Source organism: Syngnathus scovelli, chromosome 3 (genome assembly GCF_024217435.2).
Source record: "Syngnathus scovelli strain Florida chromosome 3, RoL_Ssco_1.2, whole genome shotgun sequence".
Taxonomy (NCBI): Eukaryota; Metazoa; Chordata; class Actinopteri; order Syngnathiformes; family Syngnathidae; genus Syngnathus; species Syngnathus scovelli.
The window spans coordinates 11,296,186-11,312,149 of NC_090849.1; the positions used below are offsets into that span (position 1 = coordinate 11,296,186).

The 15,964-nt window shown below is 38.8% G+C and overlaps 1 protein-coding gene across 2 annotated transcripts; it reads left to right on the forward strand.

Annotated features, from left to right (window-relative positions):
- Window positions 1-265: 265 nt before the first annotated feature.
- On the forward strand, window positions 266-13,771 carry ncaph (non-SMC condensin I complex, subunit H). 2 transcript variants are annotated; one of them, XM_049763817.2, is made up of 18 exons: window positions 266-397; window positions 1,702-1,924; window positions 2,768-2,858; window positions 2,970-3,062; window positions 4,110-4,227; window positions 4,383-4,522; window positions 5,063-5,252; window positions 5,386-5,468; window positions 6,465-6,655; window positions 6,819-6,964; window positions 7,359-7,465; window positions 9,884-10,003; window positions 10,312-10,419; window positions 10,916-11,053; window positions 11,613-11,723; window positions 11,836-11,912; window positions 12,244-12,319; window positions 13,229-13,771. In XM_049763817.2, the coding sequence occupies exons 2-18, from the start codon at window positions 1,707-1,709 to the stop codon at window positions 13,286-13,288; spliced, it is 2,067 nt and encodes a 688-aa protein (XP_049619774.1). In that variant the 5' UTR covers window positions 266-397; window positions 1,702-1,706; the 3' UTR covers window positions 13,289-13,771. The 2 variants fall into 2 exon arrangements, with proteins under 2 accessions (XP_049619774.1, XP_068506361.1); XM_068650260.1 differs by having other exon boundaries at window positions 284-375; window positions 1,700-1,924.
- The last annotated feature ends 2,193 nt before the right edge of the window (window positions 13,772-15,964 follow it).

Genomic DNA, 15,964 nt, shown 5'->3' on the forward strand with positions numbered 1-15,964 from the left:
GAACAAATTCACTGCACAATGTAAACCTAACAAACGTCATGACATCGGGGTAACATACACTGATGTCGATACAAAGAGTACAGTTGTTTCCTTAAGAGGCTCTCGTGTCTCCATATAGGGATCTAAGCCTGAAATGTGCACTTAAAATTTTTAGCTGAAGGGGAAAAAAATGAACAGTCGTCAGTCGTGGTGGCAACGTAAAATGGCTGCCGCCTGGCTTCAACCACGAGGAGTCTTCCGTTGGTCCATTCACATTTGCGTCCGTGCAATAAACATTTCGGCGCAAAATTCAAACGCTTGGCCGCTAGTAAGCATTGTGGTGTGTTTTTACCATTATCAACCCGCACTGGATTTTACACATTTCAGAATACCGTGAGGAAAAACAACACGTTTTATGGTAAGGTTGTACGTAAAAGTATGTTCCTTCGTCCAACAACAGAACTTGAACCGTGCGTTTGTTTTTACAGTGCTAAGCGTAAAGATTATTGAATCGCACCGTCTGAAATGCTTGAAACGGATTTAGTGTGAATGTAGCATTATGCTAACGCTTTATGTGTTTCTCCGAAGTCGCTATATTAGCTCCATCATGTTTACTATATCGTGATTTCTCATTTTGCAATCTTAACATAACCACTTTTTTTTCCTTTTATAATCCCGTTTGGCAACGTTTACGTCGCGTTCAGGATTCAGGAGTTTTTTTCAGGAGTTTTTTATTCGCCATGTTTGAGCGTGCCAAACAAGGAATTTGACTTCGGTAAATCACAGCCTCTGTTCAACATTTTGGTGACTAACAACAACACTCAGGACATGTGAAGAACGAAAGATATTCTCAAACACCCCCTGATCTTAAACTCCCAAGAGGGCAAGGAAAAACTCAAAACTCCAGCTAGGGGAAATGAGAAACCTTGAGAAGAGACCACAGATGGGAGGGTCCCTCTTCTAGGATGACCAGGCTGCAATGGATGCAGAGAGGACACATAGTACAAACAGTGTAGACAAAAAAGGTGTGGCAAGCGGGATGTTATTGCACAGTAATGACTCTGAGACTCTAAGAGTGGTGTGAGTTCATCAGAGCGACAGCCTGGGGGAAGAAGCTGTCTCTGTGTCTGCTGGTTTTAGTGTACAGAGCTCAGCGAACTGATTTTTTTTGTCAAGTATGCAGTCAGTTCTACTTTGCACCAACACTACAATTTTACATTGTCAAAATAACCCTCGACATGAAATAGTACAAGACATTATTGGTTAATGTGTGCAAAGTAAATTACTTAATACGTGACTCCCAATCAGTGGTATTTATAAGTACTGTGCATACGAGTGCAAAAACAAGTAGGAAACAGTCGTCTGTATAATACACATGAAGAAAACTCTATGTTGCCTGTACAGTACTGCATTCAAAAAGAAAATATACCTTACTTACTGCATTTAATATTGTAATAACATTCTGTTTTAAAACATCTTGGTAGCAACACATTAATAGCACACTCCAGTTATTAATATAAACGTACATGGACTTATCGAAATTGCATCTTAATTGGCATGTGAGAGAGTGGACGAGGATACAGTTCATTCATATAAACAGTCTGTCAGCCATTCATATGGGCATCAGTATCAGCATCTTACAATGGTGCCCGATACATCTAAATAAGTCTGGTATTGGACTGATACAATGTACATAGTTTCTAATTTGCTCTCTGTATTTAGCCAAGATGAGTGCGGCCAGCTCACCTGTCTCGCGGTTGCACCAAGGATGGATATCGTCATCCATGAAGCACAAGGGCGTATCGCCAGCAGCCTGTAGCACACCATTACTTGCAGCCTTTCCCGGCAACGATGATGAGAAGGAGCGACGTCAGCGCCGACGCTCAAGAGTAATTGACCTTCAAACTGCTTTGGATTCCTCTTTGAATGACTCTGCACATCACAGGTAAATTCCAATCAGAAGTGAAAGAATCCTCGGGGCTCAGGGTGTTCTGCAAAAATCAAATGTGTTCATTCTTATTTTTAGAAAACTGTTTTATCCATGTATGCCAGCAATCTTTGATGTTCAAGTGAGAAGATTACATTTTGCGCACCCCCAACTCTCTGTCATCACTATAAACAGTATTATTTGTCTTAAAAAGCATTATTGTTATGAGTATACTTCTGCATAATATTGGTCTTTATTAACATTAAAGAAAAGAAAAAATATAGATTGATTTAATTGAACAAACTGTTACCCTTGACTTCTGATTTCAAAATTAGTAATCTATCAATTTTTTGTGTATTATGTAATAATGCTTTGAGACAATTAAGTATTTATTTGCTTTCACTGTCATGATGGTCCTAATAAGTTTGAAACCCCTGCTCAAAATTGTCCTTAAGTGCTCCGCCTCTTGCACCAAGTCAACTGGAATAGGTAAACACAATGGATCGATTAATTCACACATACGGCCGCCAGTCTATTATACAAAGCATGTGGGCGAATGTTATCACTCGAAGTAAGCAATGTTTAGCTCCTTTTCGTATGGCCCAATAATTCCTATGAGGAATTAAGGCCACTGTTTTTGCATGTTTTTATAATGCAACAAAGTACTGATCAGAAAAATCCAACTCAATCAGCTGCACTTTATTTGTGTCCTAATCAGCGTCCGTTAGTTATTCCAGAACATCAAATCGCTGTAGAACACAGTTTTTTTTTTGTTCTTGTTTGGATGATTAGTGGCTATCACATGAGTTGCAGAGAAGGTATAGAATGCATACTAATTGAAGCTGTCAAAATTGTGTTCAGTGCTGCAGGGACACCTGCCGCCGTGCCAAAGTTGTCCAATGCTCAAATCTCAGAACATTACTCCACCTGCATCAAACTTTCCACTGAGAATGTAAGTGGAGCATATTTTTGCGCAGACCTTAAAAAGGCTCAATTACAGAGAAATCACTCAGTAATCGATCATGTTTTCATCACTAACGCACAGTGTTTCTTGTTTTGGTAGAAAATTACAACAAAAAATGCCTTCGGTCTACATCTTATTGATTACATGGCTGACATTCTTAAACAGAAAGATTCGGAGCTCACTAACTTCAAGGTATGTTGGAGGTTTGTCATCTTGTTCTTACATTGTGTGTTTTGAAAAGTAGTCTTTAACTTATTCAATTGTTTGTATTTGTCTAATATGATGACTAAAACAACAGCTAATTTGAGTTTAGTCACATCAGCTACAGTAGTAATACTGTACTGCAGTGTTTGTCAAACCTATTAGCGTCTCAAAAGTTTATAAGGATAGAGCTGCGTTTAACAGCTCATTTAATACGCCACAAAAAAAAAACCTGATGTGTTGCCCAAAAAAGGATTTAAACGGTTTACCCTGCTGCTCCACTTGCCATATAAAAAGGTGTCATGATGGGCTCGTTTTATTTAAAAAGAAAGCTTGATGGCCAAAAATGAAACAGCCGGATTTAGGAGGAAAAAAAAACCCCACTGTATTATGTAATATTTCATTAATAAAGTTGGTGAGAAAATTGACAAATTTCTGTCTACCGGTGTTTAATTTGTAGGTTTATTTGTGATCTCATTTGTGTCAACATTGAGGAGGTTCTTTTGTTTACAATATGTAGGACATTCCTCTCTATGAATGCGATATGTAACTTGCAGCAAAAAAGATGAATAATTTAAGCGAAGAGTTACTTCAAAGTTGATTTTAATTGTGATTGATCCAGCTGGAAGTGAGAGGAACGAGAAGACATAAGGAAATGTTGTTAGTTGGTATCCAATTGTGCTAATAACCAGTTGGCTACAAATATAAGACCAAAATGATCACACACCTGAAAAGACTTCTTTTTTTTGGGCTCCATATCACAATGGCTTGGAGGGATGATTTGTGCTTCGAGCTCCTCTGTGGCAGGGGATGAAGCGACTGTATGTGTCATGTGACTTTTTCTTAAAATGATATGTGCACTGACAAAAGGGTTTGGCTCAACTGAATCGATGCGCTTGATGCATTGGTGTTGCCAGACCCGTTACCTTGATAATGCAATCATACCCAATTTACAGAATTCCATTCATTTTATTTCACTCGTCACGTGTGAATATGTATGTATATGACACACAAGCACTGAGTGTTTTTTGCTTCCAGGTGGCAGCTGGGACACTGGATGCCAGTACCAAGATCTATGCTGTGAGGGTGGATGCAGTTCATGCTGATGCCTACAGAGTACTCGGTGGCCTTGGGGCTGAAACCAAACCCGGAGATGGTCAGTGCTTCATTGCTGTGATTACATGCATTTTGAATTATTTTTAAACAAACAGCTACTCCCATAGGTGTCTGCTTATGATTTTCGCCAGAGTAAAAAAACCAAAAAAAACACCTAAAGTAAAACATCTCACTGGTCTATGTGTGCAACCATAGACAATGGACTCAAAGAGGAAGAGCAAAATGAAGATGCTGAAGTAACAACCAAGCAGCCAAAGAAGAAAAGGCCCCCTAAGAAGACAGTGGAGCAGAATCTGAGCAACTTAAATAGTGCTGAGTCGGAGAGGAAGTGTGAGGTACTGCCATTTGCTGAATCTGTTCAAATGGCATTCATAACTGGAGATTTTTCTTGTGTACATCTTGTCTTTGGACATTAACCAAAGAAGTTTTGAAGTTATTATCGGTACAGAACAACACTTGCACACAAAAGCAAGAAACGCTCATAGCATAAAATCATCAAAGCAGAGTTGCACAATGTTAATTGAATTCTTTTGCATTCATCAATAACTTTAGTGTTGATGACTGTCAGTAAATTCAAATTTAAAGCTGCAGTTTCCACAGCCTTTTGATTAGTATTTTGCTTTTTCAAAAGAACCCGTTTACAATGGGTTAATATTTAATATATCTCATTGTCATTGTTAAATGCCTTTCTTTCTTAAATGCTCTCCTCCTAACTGGAGCTCTTAAGAGGGAGCACAAAATTGCTGATGTATTTCACCAGTGAACTACTCACCCTAAAGTGATTTCTAAATATTTTTTTGTCATTATTATTAGAACAATGACTTTTCTTAGCTTTAACTTTTTTTTGTCTTGACTGTTGTATCCATCCCCTCTAGATAGACCCCATGTTTCATCGCATGGCATCATCCTTTGATGAAAGTAGCACAGCTGGGGTCTTCCTGTCAGTTCTCTTCAGTGAAAACAATCGCTGTGAGCTGCTCTTTCCATCCCTCATGACCCTTTTGCAGTCTACATCCTCCTACTCTCCCCCACCTGCTATGACGGTCCCTACGTCCCCATTTATGGGTAAGAAAGAAGAAAAAGAACTAATTCGACCTTAGTAATATTTCTTTGCCGCTCTTGTATGTAGTATTTGATATGTTTCAATTGTTGTGTAACCTGCCGTTCAAACCATATGTCTGTGATGTGATTTTGAAAGCTGGACTGCAGCGGTCTCAGGAAAAAAGCGACATCTGCCCCTCTCTGAAGGACTTCTCCTTCACAAGCTGGAACCCTGAGCAGGTCAGACAATCGATTATTGACCATTGTAGTCGTAGTTTGCAGTGAAGTTCAAGTCCACTACTAAATATAACCACAATAATAATATTGTTGACGATCAAAGAATAATTTTGATACCTGTCATCATTTCTAAATCGCTTATTTAGGACAGAAATAAATAAAATAGAAAGTTTAAGTATTGAGTGTAACTACCAATATAATAAACATATTCAAAATTTCCTGGAAAATGTTACCTTTTTCCTTGACAATATAATGGCCCAAAATAAATATCCAGGTCAGCAAAAGAAGAGTGTTATTGAATTCTGTTGAAAATCTTTAGGAGACCTGGAGAGAGTTTTATACATGAGACTCTGACACAGTTTTCACAGAAAAGTGGACAGATCTTACCAAGTCAAGATATGCCACATTGACTGTTTATCAGGGGTGTTAAAATTGTTTTTATTGGGGGTTACTTAAAGTTGACCTCGGGAGGCGGTTATAACACATCAATGCGTACTCAGAATGGGGTGTAACATCTTGTTAATTAGGCTTGAAATAAGCAGTTTCGGATTCCAGTTCTAAAAGGTTTATGCCGTTTTCAAGGGTGTCCGAATGTCCAAGCAAAAATGTTGGGAACTCACAATGCACTTGGAAAAGTAATGACCATTGATGTTGTTGATGTTCACTAAAAAGTTGAAAATAGACCACAATGCATTGCGAGCAGGAAAACAACATGGTGCAAGCGCCAATTGTTTTTGGGAATTAGGCAGACCACACTACACCATGGTTGATGGTGGACCCAGGTTGTTTTCTTCTACCTGGCCTCGGCACACCTGACAACTTGGTATATGAAAGCAGACTAGACTTTAGAGAGGGTGAAACCAACTAGTGGATAGCAATCCTCACACAGTAGTGAAGGTATTATTTTTCAGAAAACAAATGAATAACTGAATACTGTTGGAGTGGAAGTTTACACATCCAAGCTGCAATCTTGATTCAAGCATTTTTGTCCTCTTATAGACAATGAACCAACTTTTGGAGAAAATGAAGCAGGGTGAACACGTTTTCGACGTCAATGCTGAGCCTGAACCAGAAGCTGATGAAGATTGCCCTGAATTTGATGGAGACTACGAAGAGGAGCAGGGCGACTGTGAGGAGGGGCCAAAAGAACATAAAGACGGTTGCGAGCCTTTCGTCTCTGGAAGAGGACGGTGAGAGCAACAAGCGAGCAGTTTTGTCTTCTATTCAATGAAATCTTGCTGCTTACAGAATTCTGTAAATGTCACCTGTTGCAAAGAGATTGTTTCACCAGATACCACAAAATATTTCTTCTCTGAAAAAAAAAAATCTCATTCACTTTCTTTGGTGTTGTAGCGGTGTGATACCAATTGGAGAGGGAGATATCACCACTATGTGTCTGCAGCTGTCCTCTCAGCCCAGGGAGTATTCGTACTTCAGCCCAAGGACAATGGCCGCGTGGGCCGGACCGGGCTACTGGCAATTCAAGCCAAAACACAAGTGTAAGTAATTTCAAATCAGGGGAAAAACAATTACGGTTATGCAACACCCCCATAATTGTCAGATGAAACCAACTTTCTTTGGTGCAAATTATCTTAAGTTATTGTTTTAATTTGTCCTTTTAAGGATCGTTTGACTCTGTTGGCTGCAATCTATTCTTACCAATGGATTTCAACTGTACAGCAGTGCGAATGACACATCAAATGTGCAATATGTTCACAATATAATTTAAGACAATCTTTTTTTCTTGCATTCTTGTCAACAAGCTAGTTTGATAAAGTTGATAATTTCGTTATCATAGATGTCAGTGTTAGAAGAGTTTGTCATTTATACTTTTACACTTTTGTTTAAAGCACAGACTAACTATTAACTATTATATTTTATTTTTCCCACCAGTGGACCATTTACCTGACAAGGAGACACGAAAAAAGAAGCCCAAAAAGGCCTTTGAAATAGACTTCAACACGGATGTCAACTTTGAGACCTACTTCCGTACCACAAGAGTAACTATTTTCTCTATACAGTATTTTGCTTACAAATGTTTGTTGTCAAAAGTTACTATTTGTCTCATCGTCGAACTGCAAAAAAAATGCAGCAGGCTATGCTTAAATGTTATTAAGCTATTTCTATTATTACTTGTGAAATGCAAACATATACCTAAACAGTTGCAAGGAAAAAATATGTGAACCCTATGGACTTGCCTGTATTTTTGCATAAATCTGTCATTTTTTTAAAATATAGTTTTCCTAAATAATGCCGCACAACTAATTACCAATGTTTCTACTGAACACAATATGTAAACATTTGGATTTATTAACTTGTTAATAATACCGCGTCCACACGTTTCCTACTGTCTTTCTTTGTAAAAAACTCGTGTGCACGTGCGGCTTATAGTCCGGTGAGGCTTATATAAGAAAAAAACTGAAATATCCCTGAATTTTAGCTGGTGCGCCTTATAATCCGGTGCGGTTTATAGTCCGGCAATTACGGTACCTTATTCAACATTGTAAAAAAAAAAAAAAATTATATATATATATATATATATATATATATATATATATATATATATATATATATATATATATATATATATATATAAATAAATATACTGTAATTGCCGGACTATAAACCACACCGGATTATAAACCGCACCAGCTAAAATTCAGGGATATTTCAGTTTTTTTCTTACATAAACTGCATCGGATTATAAACCGCACATGCACACAAGTTTTTTTACAAAGAAAGACAGTACATAGAAAGCCTTTTTAATGTTTTAATAACATACTTGAACATGTCTTTCTAAACATTGCCTGTGACGCAGCAGTAGTACCGCAGCAACGCGGAAGTGTGCACGCGACTTATTAGCAAAGAAAGACTGGACACAGAAAGTCTTTTAAAAACTTTAATAACATACCTTAACATTTCTTTTCAAACACTGCCTGTGACGCGGCAGTAATGCCGCAGCAACACGGAAGTAACACAGCAAAGTCACTGAGACGCGGCGGTAACACAGCAGCAACACAGCAGCAATACGGTAGCACAGCACTAACAGGGCTGGTTAAAAAAAAAAAACATACCAGTAAAAGTAAAAAAAAGAGCCGTCTTCATCTTCCTCCTGTGCACTGAAACCATCGAAGTCTTCCTCCTTAGTGTCCGATTGGAATAGCGTTAGATATCCTTCGCCTCACACTTTCTCATTCTCTCTTTCGTCGTCTCTTTTATGCATTTCTTTGAGTGTGATGAGGGTCTGTTCATGCTAATCTTATTCATGCATGAAGCGCTAAATTACATTAAACTAGCGAGCGACACGTATAGCTTAAAAGCTGCATCATATGCATTTCTTGTGTCCCCCATAATGACGGTTTGTGTATAAAAGCTTCCTTTCAGTAATGTCCGTCTTGATCTCGTTCTGTCTCTTCTTTGTGGTGTGAGTGCGGGTGTGTGCGTGATGCGCGAGACGATCAAAACACAAACTGGCACGTCTTCTTCGGCGCATTATCTCTTCTTCGTCTGTCTCGCTCTTGCTTCCTGCTAGAGCGCCCCCTGGAGACCGGAGGCCGTAAAAGTCCATAAATATGCTCCAGAGTAGACACAAGATAATGTCATCAACATCGACTGCCTTTGGCTTAAAAGCGGCATCATATGCATTTCTTTTGTCCCCCATGATGACGGTTTGTGTATAAAAGCTTCCTTTCAGTAATGTCCGTCTTGATCGCGTTCTGCGTGATGCGCGAAATGTAAACACAAACTAGCACGTCTTCTTCGGCGCATTATCTCTTCTTTGCCTGTCTCACTGTTGCTTCCTGCTAGAGCGCCCCCTGGAGGCCGTAGAAATCCATAAGTACACCGCGCTGCCGTTTAAGGTTCAAAGTAACCTTCTGAATAAAATGCATTAAAAGTTCACATTCATTACAACTTGTTTTTGGTGAGCAAAATGTCAGAAGAATTGAATTTTAATGCTGATTGATTGGGTTTTAATACAATGCAGATGGTCCAAACAGCGCCACTGCTTTGTGTAATCTCTGAGTCACATGGGAGAGTAAGAGAAAGGGTTTAGACCACAGGTGTCAAACTCAAGGCCCGGGGGCCAGATACGGCCCACCACATCATTCTATGTGGCCCGCGAAGATAAATTGTGCATCAAATTTGTGTGTCATTATCTTTTTTTTTTAAATATTTGACCAGTTTTTACTCGTCTGATTTCAAAAGGAGTTATTTGTCAGTTTGTTTTGTAGTTTTTACGGTATATAATAGTGTTAAGAGTAAAAGTGATCAAATCATCACAAAAATCACGAAAAAAATCTTATATAAGCCGCAGGGTCCAAAATTTTGGAAAAAAGTCGCGGCTTATAGTCCGGAAATTACAGTATATATAACGACAGTAAGTGTGAAGTCAATCCAATGTCGTCTTCCATTTGTAGGCTGCTACCACTATCACCAAGTCTGCCCTCAGTTCCAGCAACAAGAAAACAACTCTCCCAGCCGACTTCCAGTTTCATCCAGAGGCTCTCTCCCAGCTCAACCTTAAACCGTCCATGTCGGTGAGGCCATACTGCTAGTCTCAGCCAACACACATACAGATATCTTATTTACAGTATATGCAAAAAAATACAAGCGAGGTAGGTGTGTGTGTGTGCGTGCGTGCGTGCGTGCGTGCGCGCGTGCGCGCGTGCGTGCGCGCGTGTGCATGCATGCATGCGAGAATTTAGAAAAAAATTATTTGACCAGATTTAACATAAATTTTGTTTTTATGAGCATTATTCAAATGTATTCCAACCATCCCCGTAATGGATTTAAATTCTCATTAGTACCTGAGCATAATATTGCATTGAATTTTGTTTCATTGTAGTTATGTCAAGAAGCACAGAAGAGGCTCTCGGGGGAGCTTGGAGAAGGCATTGGAGATTACGACTACAACAATCCCAACGATACAACCAACTTTTGCCCTGGTCTTCAGGTATGAAGTCCCATTTTGAGTTTGCTTCTCCAAAACGTGCCCTGAACTTGTCCCGCTTTTTCTATTCATGAAATGTCAGATGACCTCCATGTTTAGTGTAAACGTTAACATTTTTAAAATAAATCTGCAGTTAGGCATTTGAATTGGTATTTCGCTCTGCTGTGCTCGTGCACATAGAGCACTCAATCTAAACGAAAACGGGACAGATTTTTTTTTGTACATATATGTTCTTGTTCCATCAGTATGACTGTTATTTTACTTTATGCTGTTTTTTTGTTTTTTACATTATATGTGAAAAGAATACTATATTTTGTGGGTGCAGCTTATTTTCAGGTTCATTCAATAGACTGAATTTTCCAGTAATACAAGAAATGTGACCATGATCAGTGATATCATTTACTTCACATCTTAGGACTGTCATGTCAACATTTGTCTTGCTACAACAAATGAACCCTCCTAGTGTTTACACGCAGTATTTAACCATCATCCTCTTCAGGCTGCTGACAGTGACGATGACATGGAAGGGTTTCCCGACAGTGACGATACCCAACCTTCAGGCGAGAATTTTCCGCCGCTCTCACAAGAAGACGTTTCGACTTATGGCGATGGAGATCTTGTGCCCGAACCGCATAGAGTATGTGATTATCAAGCGTCTTCTCACAATAACTAAGTTTCTTTGTTGACCTAAGGTTTCATTTTACAAAGGTGAAATGGTGCGAATCATAGAATCAGAATCATAGTAAGCAAAATGATCATGGTACTATTAAAAAAAAAAAACACACACACAAAAACTATCAGACTGCTGTAGTGTCTGACACGACAGGTTGTCCATTAGCAAAGACACTCGTATTTACATATCAGTCACACACTTGCACATAAAGACAGTCCCCCATTCCCACGTACACACACTGTGAAGTTTTATGTTTTTAACCTTGCGAGGCAAAACAGATCAAATGTGTTATTTAGTTGCCTCAGGGTCTCGTAAGACGGAAAAGTCGCCGAAAATTCCATGCACCGTCGACGGCAGGCTTTAGTTCCAGCGATGACATCTCTGCCTGCTCGCACCTCCTTTACGCGCCGTGTTAAATCGCAGCTTTTGCAATTAGCAAAATGTTGTATCAAATCGCAATTATATTGCAATCATAGTGTATACTGCACACAGAATGTAAATAATAATTTCTTTCTCCATGAAGGTCAACAAAATAGAAATCAACTATGCTAAGACAGCCAAGAAAATGGACATGAAACGACTCAAAAGCAGTATGTGGACTCTTCTAACTGATAGCCCAGAAAATCCCACTAAGGTAAAGTTCCCTGATAGATTGCCAATGGTTCACCTTTTATGTATTTTTGTTCTCCACATTCATCATTTTGCATGTTTGTTCACCTGGTTATATTTCAATAATTTCAATCTAGGAAGTGGATGTTGCAGAGAAACCAGAGGTTTGTGGGGAAAAAGTCTTCAGCCAGACCACAAAGACATTGCTTCAGAGGTAACAGACCTTTCTTACACAATTTTCCTGCCCTAAGGAAGGAAAAGTATTCACTGACTAATGGTTCACAAATTACTTTTTTATTACTCTTTAGTTTTTACTGAGTAACACGAGTCAAAGTCAAAAAAGTCAAAGTCAGCTTTATTGTCAATTTCTCCGCATGCCAAAGACACACAAAAAAAACGAAATTTCGTTCCCCGCTATAATGTTAAATGTGTTGTTTGTACAGTAGTGAAGAATACACACAGTAAGCAATTTGCTCTGATGTAACTAAAATCAGCAATTTTAAACATACTGTATTACTAAAGACTGAATCTTTCTGCTGGTCTAGATTACCCAATACAATGGCTCAGAACTTGTCAGTACCTTTGGCGTTTGTTGCTCTGCTCCATCTTGCAAATGAAAAGGTGAGTATTTCTTCCTAAAACTGACCTTGTGATTTCTTCCTAAAACTGACCTTGTGGTGACTTGTCAATTGCGGGGTCTATTTTGTATTTAATCCACACATAGGGCACACCACATTATAGGGCGCATGCATGCCTTGACTTACAGTAAACCAAAAAAAAAAAAAAGTTGTGGGAGCAAGACAGTGAGTTTGGTTGTACTCTATTCTACGTTAACCATGTACTCTACTGTATTCACGTTATTGTTAATTGATATTCATACGCAAATCTGCCCAAGTCCTCATCTTCTGTATCCAAATTAAACAGTTGGGCAAGTCCGCCATTAAACATGCCAAGTTCGTTCTCGTTGTTGAGACGTTGCTCTTCTGCAATGATCCTGGCTTTCCAGAAATCTGTAATTGTGCTTCGTACGCATGTCTCGTTGTCTCTACCATTTTAGAAGGTCCTAATGCTATTTTCTTTGCACAAACGATGTTTATTTATCAATGGCGGCGGAGGTACATACTCTACGTGTTGCGCACAGTATTCTTATTGGGTTTTTTGCCCCTACTTACGTAAAACGCAATGTCTTCTGATTGGCTCATCTGGCCTGTATAATACGGAAGCCACACAAAACAACAACTTTACAGATTTTAGAATTTTGGCACACAAAAGGCTCACCTTATTAAAAGGCCGACCTTCATTTTTGAGAAAATTAAAGGCTTTTAGCTGTGCCTTATGGTGCGGAAAATACGGTTTGCTGCTTGTAAACAATAACTGTATGTATTAAAAATAATATAGAAATCAGGGCCTATTTTATAAATACTGGCCTGGAATGGATCTGCTGTTCTGGATTTGTCTCAAATTTCCCAACTATTCTATGCCCCTGTTCCCATTTGACAAAATGTTTTTCTGTATGTTCTGTCTGTGCAGAATTTGGAGCTGGAGAAGGTTGATGACATGTCAGACATTATCATTAGGCAAGGCCGTTGAGGAGAAACGTATTTGGATATAAAAGGTTTTATGTTGAATTATTTTATGCTTTTATATAACGCTTAAAGTGTATAATTTGTGTTTTTCAGCAGCAAATATATTTTGTTGGCTTCCATAGATTTCAGAGAAATGTAACTACTTTGGATGATGTGTGTTCTCTTCAGGAGAAAAAAAATGGGTCACAGTATTCATTGAATCAAGTTTCATTAGTATTGCGGTTGGCGGTTGTTAATCGTCATTATGGTAAAAGCAGGCTTTGGCTATGAATAGCATAGTAGTTCATGCTTTGTATAAAATTTGCGTAAGATCTTCAAGGCCACTTAACTGCCACCATGTTGCAATCAATTTGTGAAAACTAAAAATCTTAACATTCTAATTTGGCCTGTATCCTCATCTCAATGGAATACTGTACTTGGGCTTGGAAGTTCAAGTTCCTGCAACTTATTGAATGAATAAACAAAGTTGTTTCCTTTTTCAATCTAATATTTTCAAAAGTTGGCTTTTATTCACTCAATTTATTTTTTGTTTATGCCTTGCTACATCAAATGTCAAAAGGTAGATAGTAACACATTACATTCACTGCACCAACAAAAAAAGTAGAAAAGGGGGTGCTCACATTAGTGTGGCAGTCAGTGAGTTCGTAAATTTTGTGGAGCAAACAAGTATGGGTCAGGTCTCCCCTATTTAAGGATGAAGCCAGCACCTGTTGAAACATACATTTTTCTTTGAAAGCCGAAGGAAAATGGGACATTTACGACATTGTTCAGAAGAATAACATTTGATCAAATCGCTGATTGGAGAGGAGCAAAAATGATAGGCTGTTCATCTACAATGATCTCCAATGCTTTAGAATGGACCAAAGAAACAACAAAAAACAACCATCAGAATGGATTGAAGAATAACCACCAGAATAACAGAAAGATCAGGATGATCAAAAACAGTCTAGAGCAGTGGTTCTTAACCTTGTTGGAGGTACTGAACTCCACCAGTTTCATATGTGCATTCACCGAACCCCTCTTTTGTGAAAATAAGAATTTTTTTTTCAAATTCAAGACATAGATGTTTTTTACTGGTGCACAAAATGAGCCGTGCATGGACATCACCTTGTTCAATGAACGAAACCAACACGAACTCACATGAACACAACAAATGACACACCTGCAAATCAGTGTGACTTCTGCTGTTGCCTTTGCGAGACCAATTCAGATATGCGACATCACGAATTTACACGATAAATTAGGTGTGTTCCGACATCTGCAGTGGAGGCTCTGCCGAATCCCTGAGACCAACTCACAGAACCCCTAGTGTTCGATCGAACCCAGGTTGAGAACCACTGGTCTAGAGTTACCTGCAAGTGCTGTGACAGAAGACACCTGCGTGAAGCTAATTTATTTGCAAGAATCTCTCGAAAAGCAAATTCAAGCCACAGTTGACGGTGAATACAGTGAAGCATGATGGTGCAAGTATCGTGATATGGGCATTTTTCTCCTACTATGGTGTGGGGCCCATATATCACATGCCATGTATCAGTTTGAATATGTGCAAATACTTGACGAGGTCTTGTTGTCTTATGCTGAAAAGGACATGAAATGCCCTTGAAATGGGTGTTTTAACGAGACAGTTACAAACAAGTAAACCAGCAAAAGCTTAGTTCCAAACCAACAAACTTCATGTTCTGGCCTGCCCAATCAGCAAACATAAATCCAGTCCAGTGGGGTGACATCAAAAAAGGAGAAATTTGAATGAACTGTGGAATGTCGTTAAAAAAATCTTAGCTGAAATGCGTGACAAGACTCCATGCCTTGCAGATTATAAGAAATCTAAAAAAATAAACTGTGGTTATACAATTAAATTCTAGTTTAATGATTCACAGGATTGCTACTATTATGTATTGTGAACACCCAGGTATTCCATTTTCTGGCTTTAAGGGGACATTTTTTTCCCCCGCTTCGAAACAAATAGTTGGAATCCTTACAAATTCCGGGTTGACAACCCTCAATTGTGGAATTCCATATCCAAGTAAATTATCACAATGTCCATTTCCAAAAATGTGTCTGAGTAATCAATTTTGATTTGAGCAACGGTCAAATGACGATATCTGACAAACCATCAAAGCTGAAAGGTAAGCAGAGCTGTAGAAGATTTTGTTGAACGTACAGATTAGCATTAGTCATCAATATAGCAATGAGAAACCATATTCTTCATTGGCCTCCTGTGGGGACAGGGCGGGTCATGCAGTGGTGCATTTGCATGAAATGACCCCATCCTCAAAACTCAGTGATGTCAACCCAGGTTAAAAGTCTGCTTTCATTCTTGATCCTTGGGTATTTTTGACCGACGCATGTTACCAAACATCTGGAATCTGTTTTACTTTGGGAGTTGCAGTTACAAAATATTTGTATTGACTGGAAAATAGCAAAAACTAAAAATGTTAATAATTAGGCAGCTTGTAACGTATTGCGTTAAGATCATCCTGAAGCGGTCGAGAACAAATTAACTAGTGAAAATCCACCAGCACCTTCCTATAGCGGTAGAACCGGTTTGTCTGGGCAGGTGCTGGTTGCTGGGTGGAATGTGACATAACGTCAGTGTGCACAGGTACAGGAACTGTTGTAATGAATGTCCGACATTCAACAAGACGAAGTTGTGAGAGACAACCTGGTGTAGGGTCATTTT